This window comes from Geotrypetes seraphini, chromosome 2 (genome assembly GCF_902459505.1).
Source record: "Geotrypetes seraphini chromosome 2, aGeoSer1.1, whole genome shotgun sequence".
Lineage (NCBI taxonomy): Eukaryota > Metazoa > Chordata > Amphibia > Gymnophiona > Dermophiidae > Geotrypetes > Geotrypetes seraphini.
The window spans coordinates 170,279,261-170,306,457 of NC_047085.1; the positions used below are offsets into that span (position 1 = coordinate 170,279,261).

Genomic DNA, 27,197 nt, shown 5'->3' on the forward strand with positions numbered 1-27,197 from the left:
ATGATGTCACCTCAGGTGTCGCTTTTAAAGTACGGGCAACATCCCAATGTCTCAAATTAAGCTGTAATTCTTTCTCCCATTTTTCCTGAATTTTCTGATAGTCCTTGTCTAGAATTACCCTCAATATTGGAAACAAACCTAAAGAGCATCTGAGCATTAGAAAAAGAAAGGCTAATGAACTGAAAATTACCTGAAATAAATTTTTGCTTATGTATATCCCTATAGTATACTGTTCCTACCGAGGATTGGAGATGTTGAACACAACACATATTACATTGCCTTGGACATATTAAGGAGTTTGCTCAATATTGGGGTTCCTCAGGACCTAATGCACCCACAGAGCAGGCAAATATATTTTCAGTGCTTCTTTTGACCACTGTGGGGTCTCATCAAAAGTATAGAAGTTTGTTGAGGTCTCCTCCTGTCATTAGAAGTGCAAATTCAGAAGCATTTCCACTCCAGACTTAACAATCTAAGACTGGGTCTCTTGATTGACAACAGAAAGCACCTTAAGAGTGGACCATGAATTCCATTTAAAATGAAAGGCATGAGAAGCAAACTTTTACACAAAAAATTTCTTAGATCATTGCTTTAAAATTTAATGATACCAAAGATTAAGTAACTTTCTTCCATCACCACGTGGCACCACAAAATGTGCAGATTCTAGAGAAAAATACAATACAAATCATACTCTGGATTGTGGACATGGCTTAAGAAAGCCCTGTGTTCATATGGTAGAGGAAATATTGATAATTTTCTTTCTCCACAGAAACTGGGAATTCTAAAATAGAAGTGATCTAAAATGCTATCGAAATAATAAAGTTATTCACATGATAGAATGTGTTAATTACTGGTTGACTAGTCTAAATAACACAGATATAGTGAAAATACAATATCAATAATAAATAACACTTTTACACGGACAGTGCACTATAAAGGAGAAAAGCTGCAGCACAAGCCAAAAATAAACCAAAAGGAGGAAAAGGCCTTAGAAACTTTCCCTCCCACCACCAAAGTAGTGGCTCTAGGTGTTCTGGTAAAAAAACCTCATTGGCATAAAAAAACCTCCCCTAGGATATAAAAAGCTCTGTGCGGTGCAATAAAAACTCAATACAGTCAAAGCAAGGTGAACTTTTAAACTTATCTTAGACTGATGATTGGTACACCAACGGTGGGCCAGTGTTTCACAATCCTGCTGCCTCGGGTGAAACGCTGGCCACCGTTGGTCTGCCGATCGTCATTCTGAGATAAGTTTAAGAGCACACCTCAATAAAAGGACCCCTTAGTGTTACTAAGGGCTCCTTTTACGAAGCCGTGTTAGCGGGTTAACGCACGTAATAGTGCGTGCTTAACTGCTGGCCATGCTAGACGCTAATGCCAGCATTGAGCTGGCGTTGGTTCTAGCCGCGTAACGTGGGTTTAGCACGCGCTAAAAAGCTGCGTGTGCTAAAACCACTAACGCGGCTTCGTAAAAGGAGCCCTAAGTGCTTCTGCATTAATTCAGTATTAGTCAGTTAGCACGCACTAATGTGAACGCACTAGGTCCTACATTCTCTAAAATGGCAACATAGCTTAAATGGCGGTAGATAACCTACCACTGCCTAATTTGTTTTAATTGGTGTTAATCAGCATGGTAATTGACCACACTGTTTAAAACTAATTAAAAATTCATTTAAAAAAATGTAGGCACTGACAAAAAAGGATGCCATAATTGTGTCTACAGAGGCCAGCCAATGACACCTAAGGTCAAAGTAGGTGTGGTTTACACTGAAAATGACCTTAGGCACCATTAGGTATCTGTAGACACGATTCTTGACAAATATAGATGCTGGTAATGTAGGTCTTAAAAAACCCTGGTCCACATTACCAGCGCCTATGTTAGAAGTAAGCCATGATTCTTTTAATGGCACCTACGCATGATTACATGTGGCCAGTGCCATTTTATGAGGCACTGGACGATGTAGGTGCTGTTACAAGAATCTGGCCTTCGTCGCTTAATGCTTCCACATCTATTCTCTACCCATGACACACACCCTCCAAAAATATATTTGAAAAATACCTAGCATGCATGTTTGCACGTGCTAACAGGCAAAAGGCTGCAAAATGCTTTAACAAATTTTGTGGTAGCCTGTTTTTTATGTACTAAGCACATGTAAGGGCTTAACACCCTTTAGTAAAAGGGCCCCACAGTTTTGTAATCAGCTGATAAGAACTGATGCTTCTACTGTTCACTGTTTCCTTTGTTGCAAATGTACTTTACTGTAAAATTGTGTTCAAATTTTAAAATATTTGAATCATATATTTATTTATTAAAAAAATGTATATACCGCATATAACTATGCGGTTTCCATATCACATACATAAAATCTTGTTTCCCTGCGATTACCACATATAACATAGACATGTCTAAAAACATCATTAATCATCCCTGTTATAAACAGGAATAGAGCACAAATTCAATCAATTCAGAAATACAATCAAACTTTAAATCATACACTGCTGCTGTCAAAAGAGTTCTAAAAGGCAGTTATCAACCAAAATGTACCTTAGCATAAGAAGACATTGGCAAATAATTGAGTTTTCAGCATTTTCTTAAAATTCATTCTCCCCACACAAAATCGCAGGATACTAGGCAAGACATTCCATAGTTCTATGCCAGCCACAGATATTGATATTCTGATCCTAGCATGCATAGTCGACATTCTACCCTCCAAACGTAATTTCATCCCATTTACATCTCTAAGCTCTCTTCTCGGTTTATAGATCTCAAAGAATTCTTGTAAGATCTTTGGGGAAGCATGATAAAATGTCTGATGTATAATCGAAACAATCTTAAACTGCACTGTTTGTTGCATAGGTAACCAGTGTAGTTTCTTCAACACAGGAGTGTTGAAGTATGGGAAACAAGATTCTGGATCTAGAAGCTGTGATGGAAGAAGAGGAGTTGGATATAGTGGCAATCACAGAGAGGTGGGTCACAAAGTACCATGACTAGGATGTAGTTATACCGGGCTATAATCTGTTCAGGAAAGGCAGAGTAGGAAGAACAGGAGGGGGAGTAGCGTTATATGTTAAAGATCATATTAAAGCCACACAATTGCAGGATCTGCAGGGCAAGGAAGAGGCACTGTGGATCAATTTGGAAAGATGGAATGGTGAATATATTTACATTGGTGTGATATACAGGCCTCCTTCACAGACGAAAGAAGTAGATAGAGATTTAATAGTAGACAATTCAGAATATATCTAAAAATGGGGAAGTCTTACTAATAGGTGATTTTAACATGCCAGATGTTGATTTGGGTATCCCTATTGTGTGGTCTTCTAGAAGTAGGGAGATCTTGGATTCTCTACAAGGAGAATTGTTCCAGCAGTTGGTAGCAGATCCACACAGGACTTAGTGCTTACAAACGAGGAAATTGTTTCTGATGTTACAGTGGGTGATCATCTGGCATCCAGTGATCACTGCATGGTATGGTTTAATATTAAGATGGTATAAAGAGGGCTCATTTAAAAGCAAAGGTTCCAGATTTTTTTAAAAAACAACTTTGTTCGGATGGGGGTTCATGTCAAGGAATTATCGTCTGGATGGGAACATCTGGAAGGAGTGGAAATGTGGTGAATAAAACTGAAAGGAGTGATTGTAAGGGTGACAAACCTTTTTGTGAGGCAAGCAAGTAAAAATAAGAGGAAAAGAAGGCCACTTTGGTTCTCAAAAGTAGTAACTGAGAAGGTAAAGAATAAGAGGTTAGCTTTCAAAAACTAGAAAAGATCGCAGAAAGAGGAAGACAGGCAAAAATATCTGGAAAAGTTAAGAGGCTGGTCATGTAGTCAGGAAAGCAAAGATACAAATGGAAGAAAAAATAGCTAACACAAGAAGACAAGACATTTTTTTAGATATATTAGTGATAGGAAGAAGTGCAAAAGTGGCATTGTGAGACTCAAAGGTGAAGGGGAGGAATATGTAGAAGCTGATAAAGAAAAGACTGAATTGCTTAACAAATATTTTTGTTCTATGTTCACAGCTGAAGTGCCGGGAGCGGGTCCGCAGAAGACATATGTGTATACGGATGGAGGAGTAATAGACCCTGATAGATTTTCAGAGGGTTGTGTTTGTGAGGAGCTAGCTAAAATAAAGGTAGACAAAGTGATGAGGCCGGATGGTGTACATCCAAGGGTGCTGAAGGAACTTATGGAAGTTCTGGTAGCTCCGCTGACTGATCTTTTCATCGAGCCTCTAGAGTTGGGAGTAGTACCGGATGACTGGAGAAGGGTGGATGTGGTCCCTCTCCACAAAAGTGGAAGTAACGAAGAAGCAAGGAATTACAGGCCGGTAAGTTTGACTTCTGTGGTAAGCAAATTAATGGAAACACTTTTAAAACAGAGAATGGTTAAGTTTTTGGAATATTGTGGATTACAGGACCGGAGGCAACATGGATTTACTAGAAGTAGGTCTTGTCAGACAAATCTGATCAATTTCTTTGACTGGGTGACCAGAGAATTGGATTGAGGATGTGCGTTAGATATGGTGTATTTTAGATTTTAGCAAAGCCTTTGAAGTGTTCCACACAGACGTCTAATAAATAAACTGAGTGCCCTCAGGATGGGTCCCAAAGTGATGGGCTGGGTCAAGAACTGATTGAGTGGAAGGTGACAGAGGGTAGTGATCAATGGAGATTGCTCTGAAGAAAGGGATGTTACCAGTGGTGTGCCAAGATTCTGTTCTTGGGCCTGTTCTTTTTTAGCATTTTTATAAATGATATTGCTGAAGGGTTGTCAGATATGATTTGTCTCTTTGTGGATGATACCAAAATCTGCAAAAGTAAACATGCTGGATGGTGAGAATAACATGAAGAAAGACCTGGCAAAGCTTGAAGAATGGTCTGAAATTTGGCAGCTAAAATTTACTGCTAAGAAATGCAAGGTAATGCATTTGGGCTGCAAAAACCTGAGGGAAAGGTACAGTTTAGGGGGTAAAGAACTTATGTGTACGACAGAAGAGTGGGACTTGGGTGTGATTGCATGTGATGATCTTAAGGTTGCCAAACAGGTTGAAAAGGTGACTGCGAAAGCTAGAAGGATGCTAGGTTGCATAGGGAGAGGTATGGCTAGTAGGAAAAATGAGGTATTGATGCCCCTATATAGGACTTTGGTGAGACCTCATTTAGAATATTGTGTACAATTCTGGAGGCTGCACCTTCAAAAAGACATTAAAAGAATGGAGTCGGTCCAGTGGAAGGCTACTAAAATGGTGTGTGGTCTTCATCATGAGGCGTATAGGGGCAGACTTAAATATCTCAATCTGTATACTTTGGAGGAAAGGGAGGAGATGGGAGATATGATAAAGATGTTTAAATACCTACATAATGTAAATGTGCATGAGCTGAGTCTCTTTCATTTGAAAGGAAACTCTGCAATGAGAGGGCATAGGATGAAGTTAAGAGGTGATAGGCTCCGGCGTATTCTACGGAAATACTATTTTACAGAAAGGGTGGTAGATGCATGGAATAGTCTCCCAGAAGAGGTGGTGGAGACAGAAACTGTGTCTGAATTCAAGAAAGCGTGGGACAGGCGCGTGGGAGTCTCTCAGAGAGAGAAAGAAATAATGGTTACTGCGGATGGGCAGACTAGATGGACCATTTGGCTTTTATCTGCCATCATGTTTCTATGTTTCCTGATCTGGAAATAAGAAAGAAAGGGAGTGTGGAGTGCAGTGGTTAGAGCTACAGACTCAGCACCCTGAGGTTGTGGGATCAAATCCCAAGCTGCTCCTTGTGGCCCTGGGCAAGTCACTTAATCCTCTATTGCCCCAGGTACATTAGATATAGGGCTCCTTTTACTAAGGTGTGCTAGCATTTTTAGCGCGCGCTGCCGATTAGCTAACACCTACACTATGCGTAAAAACTAATGCCAGTTCAATGGTGGCGTTAGCGCCCAGCAGGTGTGGCAATTTAACGTGCTAAGCATGTGCTATAACCGCTAGCGCAGCTTAGTAAAAGTAGCCCATAGTGTGATCCCACCAGGATAGATAAGGAAAATGCTTGAGTGCCTGAATGTAAACCACTTAGGTTATAAGTGGTATATAAGTACTACAAATAAATAAAGGCCTAATTAGTACATCTTTTTTCCTTTCAAAGCTGCCATTCACATTAAGGGCTTCTTTTACAAAACTGTGGTAGAAAGTGGCTGTATTGCGCCCTTACATGGGTCTTTCCTACACACTAAAGGCGTTTCTACTGCAGTGCAAAATGGCTGATTTTCCATTTTCCAAATTAATGGCCATACACTAATATTGAGACCTCCTTGTAATTTTCCCAACTATTCTTATTTATATATAGTATCTTTTAACAGACCCTCAGAAATGCTACCAGCCACTCAAATGCATATCATAGTGGTTGGATTTTTATGCATTAATTCCTCACCGGGTCAATCCAACTATTTTTTAAATTTTTTATATTGATGATTTTTAAAAAGTGCATCAGTGCATAGATAAAACTTTTTATAAATATAAAGCTAATACTTTTTGAAATCTTGGGAGTGGTCGCGTTGTGGGAAATCAACTCTAACTGAGGGATTACAACCCTGATGAAACCCGAGCAGGGTGAAACATGTCGGTGACAGGATCCCTTGGAATGGACCACCTAAGCTAAGCTAAGTATTAGCTTTATATTTATAAAAAGTTTTATCTATGCACTGATGCACTTTTTGAAAATCATCAATATAAAAAATTTTTTAAATTGTTGGATTGACCCGGTGAGGAATTAATGTATAAATCCAACCACTATGATATGCATTTGAGTGGCTGGTGGCATTTCTGAGGGTCTGTTAAAAGATACTATATATAAATAAGAATAGTTGGGAAAATTACAAGGAGGTCTCAACATTGACCAACCTTTCATAATTTCTGTTGATACGTATTTCCCATCTAAATAGACTTTCTTGACTAAATAACATACACTAATATTGCCATTACCAAATGGCCAGTATAAAAAAAATTAATATGTGAGCCCTTACCAACACTTAATTTTAAGTGCACGCTTTGTGTGCAAATTGTTAAATTGCCATATGACACCTCAGCATGTCTTGTGGCAAGCTCATTTTAGCTAGGTTTTACCACAGCTTTGTAAAAAGGAGACCTACTGTATGTACATAATGTTCGCCATTAGAAAATGAATACACAATTGTTTCATAAAAGCTGCAGTATACACTAAACAGTGTAACTTGCTCTGTTAAAAAGGGAAAAGGAACTGTCCAGAAGCAAGAAAAAAAATATTTATACTTACCAGGTATAAAGCTGTATTGTGCAGAAAATCCCATAGATTCTAATTCCCCGTCGGCAAAAAACTTAATCCACAAGAATCTGCCACTAGATTTTATAAAAGGTGGGCTTTGTTGTCCACAGTAGCGTCCAATAATTGGAGAAAAGCTAAAAGGTCCATCTCGTACTTCAATGTGGTCAAATTTACACTCCCAGGAAGGCTCTATGGAATATTTTTCATTAAAGTGGAGTTCAATGCATTGTCTTGGAGCAGCTAGAGATGAAAAAAGGTGATTTAGTAGGCCACTAACATTTGCATTTTAATTTGCCTGCTTATTACGGGCTCCTTTTACTAAACCACATTAGAGGTTTCTAGCTAGGTGCTTGGGACTTGGTTTGGACACTGTTGGAAACAGGATAGTGCGCTTGATGGACCTTTGGTCTGTCCCAGTATGGCAATTCTTTGCTCTTATGTACCGCGGGCTGGCGAGGTAAATGCTCTGACACTCATAGGGATTCTATGAGCGTCAAAGCACTTACTTTGCCAACCCATGGTAGAAACCTCTTATGTGTTTTAGTAAAAGCCAACATATATTTTCTGTGAAAATTATACATATATTTCCAATATACAGTATTTGGAAATAATAAACAAATGCAAACAAGTTCACTGTAAAATATTCACCTCTTCCATGGCAAAATTACTTGTAAAAAAAAAAATATATATACATATATATATATATATATATATATATATATATATATATATAAAATGGGCCGCTGAAAAGTTCTGAGCCCAACCAACAAAGTTGGGACAGTCTCCATCAAGGGCTTAGCCCAGCAATTTTCCACTATTTTTGTTCTGTTGGAAAATTATGGAATATAAAAAGTGGAAAATTGCTGGACTAATCCCCTCCTTTAGAAATCTGCACTAGCATTTTTAGCGCCGGCTGTGGTGGTAACAGCTTGCACGCTCATAGGAATTCTATGAACGTCGGAGCTGTTACCATGGCGGCTTAGTGCAGCTTTGTAAAGAAGGGGGATAAGTGTACAGCCCTTGATGGAGACTGCCCCAACTTTGTAGGTTGGGCTGAGAACTTTTCAGCGGCCCTTCATATGTACATATTCATATATACCATTTCAGAAAAGAACTACGTATGTTTGCACTATTTTTGGAACTTAAACATAACATTTGACGGCCCTTTTACTAAAATGTATGCGTTGTGTGATAAATGCATCATTCCTGTCTTTACTGTACATGGCAAACACCACATGGGCTGGTGCATAGGTATTGGGCTCTCTAGGAAAACCTACAATCTTACAGCTCCCTCAATTAGTTTTCAGAACATTAATCTGTATAGAAAATTGAATAAATAAATATGAAGAAAAACTTTTCAAAGAGGCAAAAACTCACAGTAACAATTGTTTAAGGTACATCAGAAGTGGGAAACCTATAAGGGAATCCATGGGACCATTGAATGACCAAGGAGTAAAAGGTGCACTCAGGGAGGATAAGGCCATAGCACAGAGACTGAATGAATTATTTGCTTCAGTCTTTATGGAAGAAGATGTAAGAGATCTACCTGAACCAGAAATGGTTTTCAAGGGAGATGAGGTGGAGGAATTGAAAGAAATTTTGGTGAACCTGGAAGAAGTAGTAAGCCAGACTGAAAAGTTGAAGGATGATAAATCAGCTGGACCAGATGGTATACATCCCAGGGTACTGAAATAACTCAAACATGAAATTGCTGATCTGTTGTTAGTGATCTGTAATCTGTCACTAAGGGCTCCTTTCACAAAGGTGTGCTAGGGCCTTAACGCGCACAATAGCGTGCATTAAGTTCCTGAGCGCAGTAGCCACTACCGCCTCCTTTTTAGGAGGCGGTAGATTTTCGGCTACCGCGTGCTATAGCGCACGGTAATTTTGTGCGTGCGCTAAAGACCCTAGCACACCTTTGTAAAAGGAGCCCTAAAATTGTCTCTAGTACCTGAAGATTGGAGGGTGGCCAGTGTTACACCAATTTTTAAAAAGGGTTCCAGGGGAGATCTGAGGAATTACAGACCGGTAAGCCTGACCACAGTGCAGGAAAAATAGTGGAAACAATCATAAAAAATAAAATTGTGGAATATGTAGACAAACATGATTTAATGGGACTGAGTCAGCATGAGTTCAGCCAAGGGAGGTCATGCCTCACCAGTTTGCTTGACTTCTTTGAAGGTGTGAATAAACATGTGCATAAAGGTTGATGTAGTGTATATAGATTTCCAGAAAGCTTTTGGCAAAGTTCCTCATGAGAGGGCCATGTGAATATTAAAGCATCATGGGATAGGAGGCAATGTTCAATTGTGGATTAGGATTTGGTTATCAGACAGAAAACAGAGGGTAGGGTTAAATGTCCATTTTCTCAGTGGATGATGGTAAATAGTGGTGTGCCAAAAAGCTCTGTTCTATTTATCTTATTTATAAATAATCAGAAAATTGGATCGACGTAAACAGGAAGCAGGACTGGAATACTTGCATTTTGGTGTTGGCTCTGTTGGAGGAATATCCTACAGAGGCAGCATGAACTCCGGTCTACCGCATATGGATATATGTGGCATATAGAGCTGAGTTGGAAAATATATACAGTGTATGTATATAAATATAAATATATATATATATATATATATATATATATGGGTGTGTGTGTGTTTTATTCTCCAGGCTGTCTCTTCAGCAGTTTTTGGGTCTCAATGAAAAAACATATTTCAGTTTCTCATTGTAAAGCATTCTTTCTAACTTAAAATGACTTATTTTTCTCTTTAATTTTCTAACTGACTTGCAATGTGAATTTTCATAAGCTCCTGAGGAAATCTGATTGGTAATAAAAAAATGAGTTAATCTATATTTATAAATTCATTTCTTCCTAATGACTTTGAAACCTAAGGGTTGCAAGATAATTGCCCATAATTGCAAGTCGAAAGGAGAAATTTATACTATTGGCAAAACCATGCAAAATTGTGAAGAATTTGCAAGAGCAATATAAGCAATAATGGGAAAATTAAGTTTTATGGAAAGAAGGCTCTTTAGTCTCTAAATCATTGTGAATTTGTAGAAGTTGTGGTGCTCATGAATGTCATAGCAGATGTGCAGGTACTCACATAGTTGGAAATATTGAATGGGGTTCATTTTCATCATGTTAACCAAGCTGGTGATAGCATAACACAATCCAGCAAGGTGGAATTGATGCAGGACTCTTTGAGAGTGCTTTTGACTCCTAACTCCTCTCACCTTGGATTCTGCATCCCTAACCCTATATGCATGTCTGTCCAAGTTAGATTGTAAGCTCTTCTGAGCAGTGACTGTCTTTAGATGTTAAAATGTTCAACATTGTGTAGGCTACATAAGTGATAAGTATTACAGGTACAAGTGAGTACCGTACTTTTCGCTCCATAAGACACACTTTTTTCCCCAAAAAAGTGGGTGGAATTAAGGGTGCGTCTTATGCAGCGAATACCATGCCCCCCCCCCCCCCCAGTACCTTTATGTAATCCTGGCGGTTCAGTGCTGCATCTGCAGGCTTCCCTGTTGGACTGCTGCCCGACTCCCCATCTGCCACGGCAGTGAGAGGCAGGCGCGAGCCCTGAGCGCACCTGCCTGGTCCCGTGCCACCGCCCAAATGGTGCCATTGGTTCTCACGAGACTCACATGAATTGCTGGTAGTTTTACGCCCCTCCCCCATGGCACTTATGATATGCACCTATAATGCGCTACAATAAGGCACACATATCATAGGTATGCCTACAACATAGCTTTTCCTGGTGCATGTGTACATTTATGCCTCTTTCTGTGAACTATCCTGTGTTTGTGTCAGTTGCTTTCTCCAGCCACTGATCGGATGGAATTCCAGTAGATCTCATTTGCTTGCAAAGTTTTTGAAGCATTGCTTATCATTTAGACATCGGAAAATTTACGGGCACTATAACGGTTCACAAGATTTTAATGGGGATTTTTTGTAGCTTCGGGCCCTGAGTAAGAAGTTATAAGACAGAAGCAGATGCACACAGAGGCAGAGAAGTCTACTTCCCTTTGAAAAAACAAGCTATAAATGGCCTTTGGATTTAAAGATACGTAACTGACCTAGGGAGCTTACTTGATAAATGAGGGGAAAAAAAAGAGATCTGATGCCATGTTAATGCAAGGCACATATAGAGAAAAGCAGAGAATCAAGTAAGAGAAGATGGGAAACAAAAGATTAGACAAAGAAGAAGCCTGGAATACTTTGTATACAAAAGCAAGGATCTTGATTTACTAAGGGAATTTAATCTGAAGTGAAACCAAGTTGAATATTAGAGATTTAACTTAATAGAGGAAAAGTATACAGAAGAGATTAATGACAGAAATGCCTGCGGGAGACAGCAAGAGTTAGAAAGGTCAGTCTGTAAATCATTACAGTAGCCATACTTGCAGGTGAAAAGAATGTGAAATGAGCAACAAGCTTGAATATCAGACAGGCACACATGTGGAGGGTAATTTTGTAACAGGACTCCCACTCTTGGCACTGGTTCATGCAGCCAATTTTAAGCCTATTCTATAAAGAAATGTAGGCAGAATACTAGTGCCTAAGGTCTCGCCCACAGAAGGGGCCTAAAGCAACTGGGCCAATTCCGGTTGGCCCAGGTGCCTAAAGCCCCTCCTGTGGGCGGGGCCTTAGGTGCCTGGTCCAATCAGGCCCTAAAGCCTAACATTCAGTGGATGGTAGGCCTGCCGGGTGGATGGGCTTGTTTGGATGGATGCCGGGTGGATGGGTGATTGTTCATCGCTTTGTAATCTTTGAAAAAAGTGATTTTATCAAATACGAAATAAACTTGAAATATATTTCCCAACCCACCTAAGAAATGTGACAATCACAATTCAAACAGACAAGGTGATCAGGGAAACGGCAGACTCCCTGCAAGCAATCTCCCAATGGCCACACCGATGAAAGTACAAATCAAATGGAGATAGTAAACTTCTTCAACTACCAATTATCACAACAGGAAACCTCTGTACTTCCGAAAGGACACTCTTTCTGCCCTATCAGCACAATAGATAACATCCAGCTATACTCAGATCTTGAAGAGTTTCCGTAGATTCCCAACAAACTGGAAAACAATTTTAAACAAAAGAATACATACTTTAAGCCTTCTCCTCCCCCCCTCCCCAGAAGGACAAAACTCAAAACAAAAAAATTGCATAGAAAATTTCAGACATTGCATAAAATCACAACTTTCCAGCAAACATAAGAAAATTCTGTACAACTTTTCCCCACTAGAGCGGTCTGCCATAAAAAGCTTACAAAATAATCAAAACATTGTAATGAAACCTGCAGACAAAGGAGGTGCTATAGTCATTGTGGACACACAAAATTACACTGGAGAAGGACACATACACCTCTGAGATAACACATACTAACTGACTGGAAATCCCACAAAAGACTAAACTGAACAGCTAAAAAGCCTCATCAAAACACTTCTTTTTTTAAAATCTTTATTAAATTTTCAAACTACAATTATGCTTACAAATAATTCATGTACATATAATATTACAAGAAAAGCACAATAAACTTACAGATATTAATAAGCAATTATTTTTCCCCACCCTCCCACCTAGTAATCAAGAAAATAAATACCCACAAGAAACTACCTTAAAAAATCCCTGAATCAATTCCAATGCAACTCCCTCCCACCCTGGATGTGTATGTTTAAAAGTCAGTAAATTAAAGTTAGTTATCTCATCAAAACACTTCTAAAGCCAGATAAAACCACATTTAAAGAAATTCATACCTAACTATCCTTCTGTGGGCACATTCTACATGCTGCCTAAAATCCATAAACCTGGCAACCCTAGAAGGACAATCATATCTGGCATTGTCGCACTCATGGAAGAAATATCTGGATTTATAGAAGGGATTCTTAAACCCTTAGGGGCTGATTCTATAAACAGGTATCCCGATTATAGGCACCGGTAGGTGTTCTACTGCCATCTAGAAGTCAATCAAGACGCACAATTTTAGAAAAAACTCAGGTGAGAAAGGTCGCCTACATTATAGGTGTCTGCCGCGTGTCTACAGAGATGCAAAGGGACACTTAAGTTCACCCAAGGCCGGGAGTGGGTGTGGTTTCACCCGGAAGAGGCCTTGGGCGAGTTTAAGTGTCCCTACATGTCTCCATAGAACCGCGACAGATGCCCGAAATGTAGGCCTGCAAAATGCTAGCCTATATTTCATCCCTAAAAGTAGAGGCTGCTGCTGTCTCAGCTGATCGCTCATCTGGTTGGGGGAAAATACTTCTGCTGTGATCAGCTGAACTGGCTGCAGCAGAGGCCCCCTCAACACACACATTTGTGATCAGCAGGAGGGATGACCACTCCCTGCTAACTCCCCCAACACTCCCCCACATACACACACACATTCGTGATTGGCAGGAAGGATGCCCACTCCCTCCTGCCCTGAGAGTGGCTTAAGACTCCGATTGATCCAGATACTAAAGGCCACTCCCATGGGTGTGATGTCGGTGCACGATTCTCAGCCACTTCTAAGGTGGCAATTGAGACCGACGTCCTATACAGAGTCAGCTCCTCAGTACAGAAGACAAAGAGCTTCATATAAGACACCACAAATTTCCTGAACAAATACAATAATATCAAGCAGTTACCACCTGGCACACTTCTAGTCAGAATGGCTGTAGAATTGCTGTACAGCAACACCCAAGGAGATGGCATTGCTACATGTGAAAAATTCCTAAAATCATCTAATCTAATCTTATCTTCTATTTGTGTGTCGCATTCAGGTGACATCCAGAGAGGGGTTGAAAGGGGATCAGGAGGAGGGATTAAAAGGGGCCTTGAAAGGGGGGGGCTAGAAATCATAGTTGTCTAGTAGCTGATCTAACGAAAGAGGAGGAAAGATTCATTTCTGAGAAGTCAAGTAGGTTCAGCTGTCAAAGAGGAAGGTTTTCAGTTTTTTTCCAGAATGTTGTATGTTTAGTTTCTTTTCTGATCATTTCTGGCAGGCTATTCCAGGTTTTCACTCCTATGAATGTAAGCATGGAGTGGAACAAACACCTGCAATGGAGATTTTTTGTGGAAGGTAGATTTAACTGTATTCTGTTTATGAGTCTCCTGCAGGTAGACCATCAACCCTGGACCACCAACGCTCACTAGAAACTATTACGGCATTAATCAAATTTATTCTAATTCATAACTATTTCTGCTTTGATAATGATATCTATCTGCAAATCATAGGCATAGCTATGGACACCAGGATGGCACCACAATATACAACAAAACCCCCAAAAAACCACCTAAAATTTCCACTTGGACAGAAGGAGAAACCACAAAACAAAACAACCCCCCCCCAAAAAAAAAGAAAAGTGAAGAAGATGGACTGAAGCAACCAAGTTTATTAAAACATAAAAAGAGGCGCCCCAACCCTGCCAGAATCGGCAATATCGAGGAGTTAATCCACTGGATGCAGGAAGTGTCGGAGGCGGCGTCGGCGTCCCCGTTGGAGGCTCTCGTCGGTGAGCAGGAGGCGGTCTCCACGGGATTGGATATCTCGCTGAGCCCCAACGCCAGAGCACCTCCCCCTCTTCCTAAGACTGCCAGCTCCCCTCGGGTGGAGAAGCCATTGGAGGGCGGTGAGCTCCTGTCTCGTGAGGCTCTGGACAACAGACAGGGGAGACTAGATTTGGACTCCTGTTTGGAGAGTCCTGTGTTGGCTGAGGGTGTAAACAGCAGGAGGGAGCACAGCTTCCAGGGGAACAGCTTTCAGGAGGACAGGTCAGTTGTATTAAATCCTCCAACTTTGCTTGAAAAATCCATCACAATAGAGAAACTCCGAGAAATAACTCTTGAGGCGATATGGGATCTAGTGGCGGACCTGGCAAAATCTATTAAACCTCAAATTTGCCAAGTTGAACAAAAATTAAACACCTATGAAACATATATTAAAAGTTAACAAACTGATATGCAGGACCTCAAAGACTCAAATGATGCCACTAAACAACTTACTGAAACATTAATGAGAGATAATATAAATATGAGAAGAAAATTAGAAGCTTTGGATAATGTCTCTCGTAATAACAATCTTAGATTAATCAACTTTCCTAGAGTGGCAACAATACCTCCGAGAGACATGATAAAAAGGTATATGATTGGGGAGCTGTTACTGACCTGGAGGGATAAAGCGAAGGAGGCTTTTTGTGACCCCCAAGTCTCCTGCAGCAGCGGTTCTTCCGTTTCTTTGACCGGGCAGGCAGGCACTGATAGAGACGGACCCCTGACGTCATCGGATCCGTCTCCAACACTTTAAAGAGCAGCCGCTGCCGCGGTTGCAGCCGCAGGGCATGCCCAAAGGGGCACGTAGGCCCCTTGGGAGCCCCTTGGAGCCATGAGGAGTTGGGGAGTTGGAACCCAAGTTGGTAATATTATTTATTTTTATAATTTTTGTATTTTTAGACTTGGATATGGGAAAAAGGAAGATTAAACCAAAGAGCTCAACACAAGCTATATCTGGCCCCATGGACAGGCATCTAACATTATTATCTGAAAATCCATCAGCAGTATCATTAAATATTGATTCCTCCTTGTCAGGAGCTTCAATAAGCCCCCTCGAACGAACTCCTCCCCTTCACCCAGTATCTAGTGATAAACCCTACTATATCCGACGGACAAGTGGTATCCTCCACCCATATAAATAAATTAGTTTATACTGAAATACCTAAACCACTGATTTTTTCAGGAGGAGTAGAGGAAAATCCACTAATGGAGGAAACACAGGATATTACCCTTAAGGATTTATGGTTAGGAATTTCTAGAGTTGAAGGGTTTCTCAGGACAATGATGAAACAAATGGGGGACTTTTCTCAGTCAGTTTCTCATAAATTAGAAAATGTGGATTCCAATTTAAATTGTTTGGATAAACGATTAAATGTTATGGAAACTCAATGTAATACACTTCAAGCTGTCTCGGTATCTGCTGTTAAAGATTCTACAGTGATACATTCCAAAATAGAATCTATAGAGAATATGAATAGAGCAAAAAATCTTTGCTTAGTAAATTTCCCAGTAACTCACTTACTGTCCCTTGAAATTTTATTAAGGAAGTTTTTCAAAGAAGTACTGGGATTGGCTAATGCGGAGAATTTTCCAATAAATAATTATTATTATATTCCTCCAAAAAAAAAATAGAATCTGCCCAGGAGGTGGACCATCTGGCCACGTCTGAAGTAAATTTGACTGAATTTCTGAAAGATATTCAGGACGTGATCCAGAGTCGGTCCACCCTGTGATAACATGCATGAGCGAGATAGATAAGATGTTATTAATGAAACTTTATTTCAAAAACAGGTTAATGAAATTTTGTGGGGATCTGGTTAGGATTTTTCCGGATGTCTCTAGGACCACTCAATTGAGAAGGAAAGAATTTCTGAAGTTGAAGGTTAGAGTTTTGGCCCTAAAGGCATCTTTTTACCCAAAATTTCCTTGTAAATGTTTAGTTAAGTTGAAAGATATTGAGTATGTCTTTTGGGACCCCATACAATTACAACAATTTTTAGTTGCAAGAGAACAGAAATAAGTTTGTTTCATTTGCTGAGAATAAAGAGGAGAAATTAGTATCCCAATCAGTAAGGAATGATTCAAGGCCGTTTAGAACGAACGGAGGAGAATTATTACCCTTTAACTTTCCTTGTAAATTTTTTTTGATTTGATTAGAAATAGTAACATGTTTCCCCATAATGTGGGCTTAAAAGGAATTATGTATGTATGAATTGATTATGTATTGTTTTGTGAGATTTTTCCTTTTTTCCTTTCAAATTATTGGATATTGTAATGTATTCAAAATTATAATAATAAAAAAAAAAGGTATATGATTGAAATACTGGGTATATCAGAAAATTTGCTCCTACCATGTACTCAGGTCTATTATTTGCCCATGCGAAGGGACGAAGGACAACATCAAAAACCACAGACATCACAAGAGGTTCAACAGAACTTAAATGTTTCGTTGATGTTGGAACAGTCGGATAAGGAAATAGCGACACCTGCAACTTTACTTATTACTGTTGCCTTGGCACCAGATAAAAACTGGTTGCTGAGACTTTACTTCAAAAATAAGTTAAAAGAATTCTTGGGATTTAGAATACAAATGTTCCCAGATCTGGCATGGGATATCCAGAAACGTCGACATGAATTTTTGATTTTGAAGCTAGGAGTTATTGCCCTTGGAGCTTCCTTCTTTTTAAGACACCCATGTAAATGTGTGATATTGCATCAAAAGCAAAAACATGTTTTCTTTGACCCTATACAACTGACATCCTTTTTGTCAGCTGCACACCTGAAAGCTGGGATAACAACATAAGTGCTCATTGTTTAATTTGGTCACTTCCTTCAGTTGATTGTATCCCTGTTTTCCTTTCTTTATATTTCTATGTTTCATTTCAGTAGACTCGCTGTTTTACTTCTTTGATCTATGATTGAGGACTTGAGGTGGAGTTTAAGACTATTTTGTCTTGATTGTGGTTAATGTTAATGTTAATAGGGAAACTTTATTTTCTTTAATTAGCTCCGCCTTTCTGTACAAGTGTGTACTTGATATGTTCATGAAAAATGACTAATAAATAAATACATTTTTTTTAAACCCCATAAAAAGAAGTCAATAAAATCACAATAATAGATAATCTTCAATCCAGCTGGTAACCTGTGCCACAATCTATTTTGATATAAAGTCAGTGAACAATGGCAATGAATAATCCAAAGTATGTTCCAGCAGAAGTCACAATTATACTGGCAACATGTACCAATTTGTGCTGTTATATCCAACAATGGATGCGCACTAGCGTTTTTGACAGTCTGCTCTCCTGAGAGGGCTTCTTTTAGCTAGCTCTATGCTGGCATTCTTGAAAGACTGCTCTCTAGAGAGAATTTTGTTCCAGTTTCAAATCAGCCTGATGTTTTCACCGATGGATCCCTGATGAAGGCCAATATAAACGTGTAGGGTCTTACTTCAATATTATTTATTTTACTGTTGCACCACCTACCAGCTGAGATGGCATATTGGACTTTGCTGTGCTTTGCCATTGTTGGATATACTGTATACCAGGGGTGCCCAAAAGGTCGATCACGATCGACCAGTAGATCGCAAAAGCAATGTGAGTCGATCATGGAGCCCATCCCAGGCTCCATGATAGACTCACGTTGCCTTCCGTTCTACCTGCTTCTCGACCCTGTAAAGAGGATGCTGAAGCGCCGGGCCGACCAATGTTCCTCACTTGAAGTCAATTCTTACATTGGAGAGGAAGTTCTGGGCCAGCCAATCGCTGCCTGGTTGGCCCAGAACTTCCTCTCCGACGTTAGAATTGACATCGAGTGGGGAAGGTTAGTCGGCCCGGCGCTTCAGTGTCCTCTTTATGGTGGCGGCCTGTTCCCTGATTGCAGCGGTGGTGGCGGCCTGTTTCCCTATTGTGGCGGCAGTGGCTTGTGGGAAGGCAGGGAGACAGAAAGACAGACAGGGAAACAGACAGAAAGGGGGCATGGAGAGGGAAAGACAGGGAGACAGAAAGAAAGGGGGCATGGAGAGAGAAAGAAAGACATACAGAAATTAAGGGGGGCAGGGAGACAGAAAGAAAAGGGGCAGGGAGAGAAAGAAAGAAAATGGAGGAGGGCAGAGAGAGAGGAATAAAAAGTTGGGGGAGGGAATGAGGTCTGGAGGAAAGGAAGCATACAGAAGACTTAAAGAAGGGAAGAAATATTGGATGCACAGTCAGAAGAAGAAAGTGCAACCAGAGACTGATGAAATTATCAGACAACAAAGGTAGGAAAAATGATTTTACTTTCAATTTAGTGATCAAAATGTGTCCATTTTGAGAATTTTTATCTGCTGTCTATATTTTGCACTATGGCCTCCTTTTACTAAACCGCAATAGCTGGTCTCGCTCTTTGTGCAGTTAAATAAGACACAAAGAGTGAGGCCAGCTCAGATAAGTTGTTTTTTTATACTTTTTCATGCAGCAAAAGTTTGTTGTCGAAGAAGATTCATTTAAAGTCCTGTGATTGAAAAAGGAAAGGTTTTTGCTGTTGGGGGAAGTCTAGTCCAAAGTCTTTTTTCTAGTACTAACGAGACATTGTAGGCTACTTATTATGTACCAGGGATTGTTTTCTGTTTAATGCCAGTATAATTGTGACATCTGCTGAAACATATATGGGTTATTCATAACGTGACCATTTTTTTTTTCATCAAAACGGGGCATCTATTAATTTTAAGTCCCACCCCCAAATCCATCCTAGGCTTGCCCTAGCCCCTCCATCCCGCCCCCAATTTCTTCCATTCATTTTTCATGTATACATAATATCTTATTAATTCAGAGTAGCCCGAGAGCCTGTCTCGATGGGCGTATTATAACACGGGGCTGGGAGGCCCATGTGTTGCCCGCGAGGCAGGCTGGTAGAGGGGAGGGACAGTGGTATAAAAGAGTTAGGAAAACAGTGGGAGGTGGGGTTTTCGCCAAAAGGCTGGACAAGGATTGGGCAGGCAGAAAGAATGATGGTGCGAGGGAGGTAATAAAGCCGGGACCTTGGAGGACTCGGATTTTCCAGGGTCCTCCAGGGTGGCTTTTCCCCCACCCACCCACCCGTCAGGGTGGCCTTGGTAGCTCAGGAAGGCGGGTCTCCCGAGCTACTGGATGTTGGGGCTCATTTGGCGATGAGCAGTGGACCAGCTGGGAGCCGTGCCTTGGGGTCAGGTGACCCGGTTAAAGGGGCATGAGGTCATGCCACACCTCAGACTCTTGCTGTTTGTGGCGGGATTGGGGGCAATATATTGATGTTTTTGAATTACTGTGAGAATGGCAGCTTTTTACATTTTTTCCATTGACATGAATGGGTGAAATCTGAGGTTCTGTTTGTAGCTCCGCCCAGGTGTGCAGAAGGGCCGCGAGACCCCCAGAACATATCACCCCAGGTAGTTGGAATTACTGTGAGAATGGCAGCTTTTTACATTTTTTCCATTGACATGAATGGGAGAAATCTGATTTTCTGTTTGTAGCTCCGCCCAGGTGTGCAAGAGGGCCGCGAGACCCCCAGAACATATCACCCCAGGTAGTTGGAATTACTGTGAGTATGGCAGCTTTTTACATTTTTTCCATTGACATGAATGGGAGAAATCTGATGTTCTGTTTGTAGCTCCGCCCAGGTGTGCAGGAGGGCCGCGAGACCCCCAGAACATATCACCCCAGGTAGTTGGAATTACTGTGAGAATGGCAGCTTTTTACATTTTTTCCATTGACATGAATGGGAGAAATCTGATTTTCTGTTTGTAGCTCCGCCCACGTGTGCAGATGGGCCGCGAGACCCCCAGAACATATCACCCCAGGTAGTGAGGGATCTGCATACCAAGTTTCGTTCAAATCGGTCAAGCCATTTTTGAATTACTGTGAGAATGGCAGCTTTTTACATTTTTCCCATTGACATGAATGGGTGAAATCTGATGTTCTGTTTGTAGCTCCGCCCACGTGTGCTGGTGGGCCGCGAGACCCCCAGAACATATCACCCCAGGTAGTTGGAATTACTGTGAGAAAGGCAGCTTTTTACATTTTTTCCATTGACATGAATGGGTGAAATCTGATTTTCTGTTTGTAGTTCCGCCCATGTGTGCAGGTGGGCCGCGAGACCCCCAGAACATATCACCCCAGGTAGTGAGGGGTCTGCATACCAAGTTTCGTTCAAATCGGTCAAGCCGTTTTTGAATTACTGTGAGAATGGCAGCTTTTTACATTTTTTCCATTGACATGAATGGGTGAAATCTAATGTTCTGTTTGTAGCTCCGCCCACGTGTGCAGGTGGGCTGCGAGACCCCCAGAACATATCACCCCAGGTAGTGAGGGATCTGCATACCAAGTTTCGTTCAAATCGGTCAAGCCGTTTTTGCGTGATCGCGGCACATACATGCATACACACATACATACCTCCGATTTTATATATATAGATTTTTATTCCCCTCGATCCCTTATTATGAAATGCTTACAGATTTTCCTTTGCAAGAGGCATCCAACAATTCAAACTCTCCCTTCCTTCTAAAAAAATCTTTGTCTTTCAAACCTTCTCAACTATGGAATGAACTCCCCTTAATTCTGAGGAGCCCCAGTTCTTTCCAATCTTTCCATAAATTTCTAAAATCTTTTCTTTTTGCCAAACATTTTGAAAACTAATCTCTTTGAAACTTTTTCTATTACCTTTCTTTAGTTTTTATTTAATCATTGTAAACTTTATTTTTTATCTAATTGTTGTAAACTGAGTCGAGCTTCCTTAGGTTGATTACCCAGTATATAAAGTTAAACTTTAGTTTAGTTTAGTTTAGTTTAGTTTAAAATATAATCAGCAGATATAAATTCTCAAAACTGACACATTTTGATCACTAAATTGAAAATAAAATTATTTTTCTTACCTTTGTAGTCTGGTGATTTCATGAGTCTCTGGTTGCACTTCCTTCTGACTGTGCATCCAATATTTATTTATTTCTTTACCCCTTTGGTCCAGGTCTCTCTCTTTCTTTCTCCAGCCCCATCCCCTTTGTGTCCAGGTCTCTCTCTATTTTCCCTCTGTTACCCTCCCCAGATCCAGTGTCAGTTCTTCTTTGTACTTTTGTTCCAGGTCTCCCTCTCTCTCCCTCCTGTTATGATCTTGCATTTCTCTGCTCTTCTTCAGGGTCTCTCTCCCTCTGTCTGCACCTTGCATAGTCCTGCATATGCCTCCTGTCTTTCCCCTTTAGTCCAGGCCTTTCTCTCTGTAGTCTTTCTTCTGCTTACAACCCCCCCTTTCTCTGCCTCTTTCTCTCCTTCCTTCCTCCCTCTTTCCTATGTCCCCCTCATTGCCTTCCAGCCTTTGTCCCACCCCTTCCCATGAAGCCAGCAAGCCAGCCTACCTCCCTCCCTGCCATGCTAAAGCCAGCCTTCCTGTCTGCCTCCCTCCCTCCAGCACTGAAGCCTATACCGAGTCACCCCTCCCCCCCCCCGCTGCTGCTTCCTGCCCGCCGCAACTGAAGAAAAGGAAGGTCAAGGCTCCAGTCCACAAACCTACTTCCTGATGTCAATTCTGACATCGGAGAGGAAGTTCTGGGCCAGCCAATCGCTGCCTGGCTGGCCCAGAACTTCCTCTCTGATGTCAGAATTGACATCGGGAAGAAGGTTTGTGGGCCGGTGTCTGGTCCTTCCTTTTCTTCAGTTGCGGCGGGCAGCGGGAGGCAGTGGTGGTGGACTGGGGATAGAATTGTGTAGGCTTCAGTGCTGGAGAGAGGGAGACAGGCAGGCTGGCTTTGGCACGGCAGGGAGGGAGGGGAAGCCTGTCCCATTGTCTCCACGCACAGCTTCGGGACGCTGTCTCTGAAAACAGGACATTTTGACATCCCAAAGCTGTGCATGGGAACAACGAGACAGGGGATCTAAAAACGGGACTTCCCATTCAAAATGGGACGTATGGTCACATTAGTTATTCATTGCCATTGTTCACTGACTTTATATCAGCGGCAGGAACAAGACTTCTAGCAAACAACATCAGGAGAGGAATAGAGCAGGATTTAAACTAAGAAGAAGGGGAATGCCGACAGTTTGCCAAGTGTCAATGATTCGGAAAAAGGTATCCCGAGAAGATACTGAGAGGGAAAAATGCAGGGAAGACACAACCGGCAAAAAACAAGAGTTGACAGATCAAGAGGATGATAAGAAGAACGTAGTGCAGGAAATGAAAATGAAGACAAAAAAATACCAGGACTTAAACTGCATCTATACTAATGCAAGGAGCCTAAGGAACAAAATGGGAGAATTAGAAGTCATGGCCAAAAAAGAGAACCTAGACATCATTGGGGTCTCTGAAACATGGTGGAATGAAGAAAACAAACATAGTACTGCCGGGGTACAAACTCTATCGTGAAGACAGGTCAGGTCAAAAAGGAGGAGGAATAGCCCTATACATAAAGGATAACATACACTCGACCAGAGTAGACACAGTGGCGACGACTAACAAATTGGAATCACTACGGGTTAAAATACCGGGAAGAAATGGGCCCGAGATAAAAATGGGCCTGTACTATCGTCCACCTGGGCAATCCGAAGCAAACGATGAAGATATGAAAGCCGAGATAAGGCGAGAATGCAAAAGTGGTAACACGATTGTTATGGGAGACTTCAACTATCCTGGGATAGACTGGAGTCTTGGAAACTCAAAATGTGCTAGGGAGTCCGGATTCCTGGAAGTTATACAGGACTGCTTCATGGAACAGCTTGTCAAAGAGCCAACGAAAGGGAATGCCACTCTGGACCTAATCCTTAATGGGCTAAGAGGACCTGCAAAGGAAGTGGAGGTAGTGGGACCGTTGGGAAACAGCGATCACAATATGATCAAGTTCTAGGATGAAGTAGGAATATTGAAGGGGAAGAGAACCACAGCGACGACTTTGAACTCCAACGAGGCGATGAAAGAAATGGTAAGAAAGAAACTTAGGAACAGCTCAAAGAAATCACAGACTGTAGAGCATGCCTGGTCATTATTCAAGGACACAGAGAGCGAGGCGCAAAACCTGTATATCCCCAGATTTAGAAAAGGATGCAAAAAGAACCGAACAAAAGACCTGGCGTGGATAACTAAAGATGTGAAGAAAGCAATAAGAGACAAGAAATATTCATTCCGGATATGGAAAAAGGACAAAACTGGAAAGAGCACAGGAAGCATCAAAAAGAATGTCACCTCGTAGTCAGAAGAGCAAAAAGAGAATATGAAGAGAAGCTAGCCAGGGAAGCGCGAGATTTCAAACCGTTCTTCAGATATGTTAAAGGGAAGCAGCCGGCAAGGGAGGAGGTGGGACCGCTATATGATGGAGATAGGAAAGGAGTGGTGAAGGAAGAAAAAGAAGTGGCAGATAGACTAAACATGTTCTTTTTGTCAGTATTTACAAAAGAGGATACATCCAACGTGCCGGAACCTGAAAAAATATTCACAGGAGATCAAGCAGAAAAATTAACATCAATAGAGGTAAGCCTCGAGGACGTACATAAGCAGATAGATAGATTAAAAAGTGACAAATCTCTGGGCCTGGATGGAATCCATCCTAGAGTTTTGAAGGAACTAAAGGAGGAAATAGCAGAACTACTACAGCGGGTTTGTAACCTATCTCTGAAAACAGGCGTGATCCCGGAGGATTGTAGGATTGCTAATGTTAGGCCCATCTTTAAAAAAGGATCGAGAGGTGACCTGGGAAACTACAGACCGGTAAGTCTGACCTCGGTTCCAGGGAAAATGGCAGAAGCACTGATAAAAGAAAGCATTGATGAACATCTAGATAGAAACAAACTGATGAATACAAGCCAGCACGGCTTCTGCAAGGGAAGATCGTGCCTAACAAACTTATTGCACTTCTTCAAAGGAATTAACAAACAAATGGACAAAGGGGACCCCATAGACATTGTATACTTGGATTTCCAAAAGGCCTTTTACAAGGTACCCCATGAATGCCTACTACGGAAACTGAAGAACCATGGGGTGGAAGGAGACGTTCATAGATGAATCAAAAATTGGTTGGCAGGGAGGAAGCAAAGGGTAGGAGTGAAGGGCCACTACTCTGACTGGAGGAGAGTCACGAGCGGTGTTATAAATGATCTAGAAACAGGGACGAAGTGCGAAATAATAAAATTTGCAGATGACACCAAACTATTTAGTGGAGTTGGAACTAAAGGAGACTGTGAGGATTTACAAAGGGACCTGAACAAACTAGAAGAGTGAGCGACGAGATGGCAGATGAAGTTTAATGTAGAGAAATGTAAAGTCTTGCATGTAGGAAACAGAAATCCGAAGTACAGCTGTACGAAAGGAGGGCTGGTAATGGGTGAAAGTACCCTATAAAAGGGCTTGGGGGTAATAGTGGACAAGACAATGAAGCTGTCGGCACAGTGCGCAGCAGCCTCTAAGAAGGCGAATAGAATGCTAGGTATTATTAAGAAAGGTATTACAACCAGAATGAAAGAGGTCATCCTGCCGTTGTATCGGACGATGGTGCACCCGCATCTGGAGTACTGCGTCCAATATTGGTCGTCGTATCTTAAGAAGGATATGGCGATACTCGAGAGGGTTCAGAAAAGAGCAACACGATTGATAAGAGGTATGGAAAACTCATATGCTGAAAGATTAGATAAACTGGGGCTCTTTTCCCTGGAAAAGCGGAGACTCAGAGGGGACATGATAGAGACTTACAAGATCATGAAGGGCATAGAGAAAGTGAAGAGGGACAGATTCTTCAAACTTTCAGAAACTACAAGAACGAGAAGGCATTCGGAAAAATTAAGAGGGGACAGATTCAGAACCAATGCTAGAAAGTTCTTCTTCACCCAAAGGATGGTGGACGCCTGGAATGCGCTTCTAGAGGGTGTGATAGGACAGGGTACGGTATCAGGGTTCAAGAAGAGATTGGATGAATTCTTGAAGAAAAAAGGGATAGAAGGGTATAGATAGAGATCATTATACAGGTCCTGGACCTGATGGGCCGCCGTGTGAGCGGACTGCTGGGCAGGATGGACTCCTGGTCTGACCCAGCAGAAGCACTGCTTATGTTCTTATGACTGTACCACAATATGCAAACCCCTTCTTGCAGAACTAGAAGAGACATTTCTAAATACATTTCAAACAAAACCCCTGAAATACCACTGGTATATTGATGACATTTTTATGATTTGGACTGAAGGAGAAGAGACTCTCAAACAATTTTACAGTTCTTTCAATACATACCATCCTACAATCAAATTTAAAATGGGCTATTCCCCAGAAAAAGTCAATTTTCTAGACACCATAGTCTCTATCAATAATGGTTACATATAAATATCTGTACACAAGAAACTACAAACAGATGCAGCTACCTCCACAATTCCAGCTTTCACTCTTCACATATATAAAAATCCATTATACACACCTAAAGACCTTGACTGAATCCTTCAAACAAAAAGGATACAACCCTAAAATAGTTTCCAAGAATATTGCCTCATCCCTTAAAACACCCAGAGAAAACTTACTACACTATAAGGACAAGAAAATCACAGACAGGACCCCCTTGATAGTGAAATAAAATCCAGAAGCTGGACAAACTAAGAAAAATTATAAGAGATGTACAACCACTACTCCAGGAAGATGAATTACTAAAAGAAATATTCCCAGCTCCATCTGTGCTGGCCTTCCATCAGCAACCTAAATTGAAACAAAAATTGGTAAAAAGCAAGCTCAATAGAAGAAAATCCAAAGCAACTCTCTTCTGCTAATGGGGTAAGACAGGCTGACTTATGTGCAATGTTAAAAGAGTGGAGAAAAAAATACCTCAAAACAATATAGGGGCAATACAAACAGCACATAGCTGTATCAAAGTAAACCCACTGCCATTACAGGTTGAAAAAAAATTCCAGTGTATACCATAGTCACACCAGCTTCCTCCTTAGCAGGTAATTAGTATTTGATGCAACCAGACCAAGCATTACAGCGTGACACTATAACACTGTTCCACAGTAACCAGTTCAAATACAGTTCATTGCAAATATCCAAAGTTCACTTATCTGTACATTTCTCCCTCCGTATTTGCTGTGATAGCAGATTAACAGACCCGTGAATACAGAAAAAAAGCAAATAACTTTTTCATATGTTATTCGCTGTTTTCTATTTAAAACCATCGTGAATATGGTGAAATCACGAATAACATGGTGGGAGACCAGGCCTTTTCCTGAAGGAGAGGCAAAACACGGTGAAGAAAGTGCTGTGAATCAGCGATTTCTCTATGCAAGCTGATGTAACTTTGTGGGAGGAGCAAGCAGCTATAAACTGTGAATAATCGAAACCGCGAATACGGAGGGAGAAGTGTATAAGCCTTCCACACGGTTAGTTCAACACTTTTGCATTCCC

General features: G+C 41.1%; 1 protein-coding gene across 2 annotated transcripts in view; it reads right to left on the reverse strand.

Annotated features, from left to right (window-relative positions):
- NETO1 (neuropilin and tolloid like 1) overlaps nt 1–27,197 on the reverse strand; it is a 291,913-nt gene that overhangs the window by 215,026 nt on the left and 49,690 nt on the right. For both annotated transcript variants that reach the window (XM_033929810.1, XM_033929812.1), the window contains one exon: nt 7,284–7,532. In XM_033929810.1, coding sequence (XP_033785701.1) covers nt 7,284–7,532 — 249 coding nt within the window. The remainder of the gene's footprint in view (nt 1–7,283; nt 7,533–27,197) is intronic.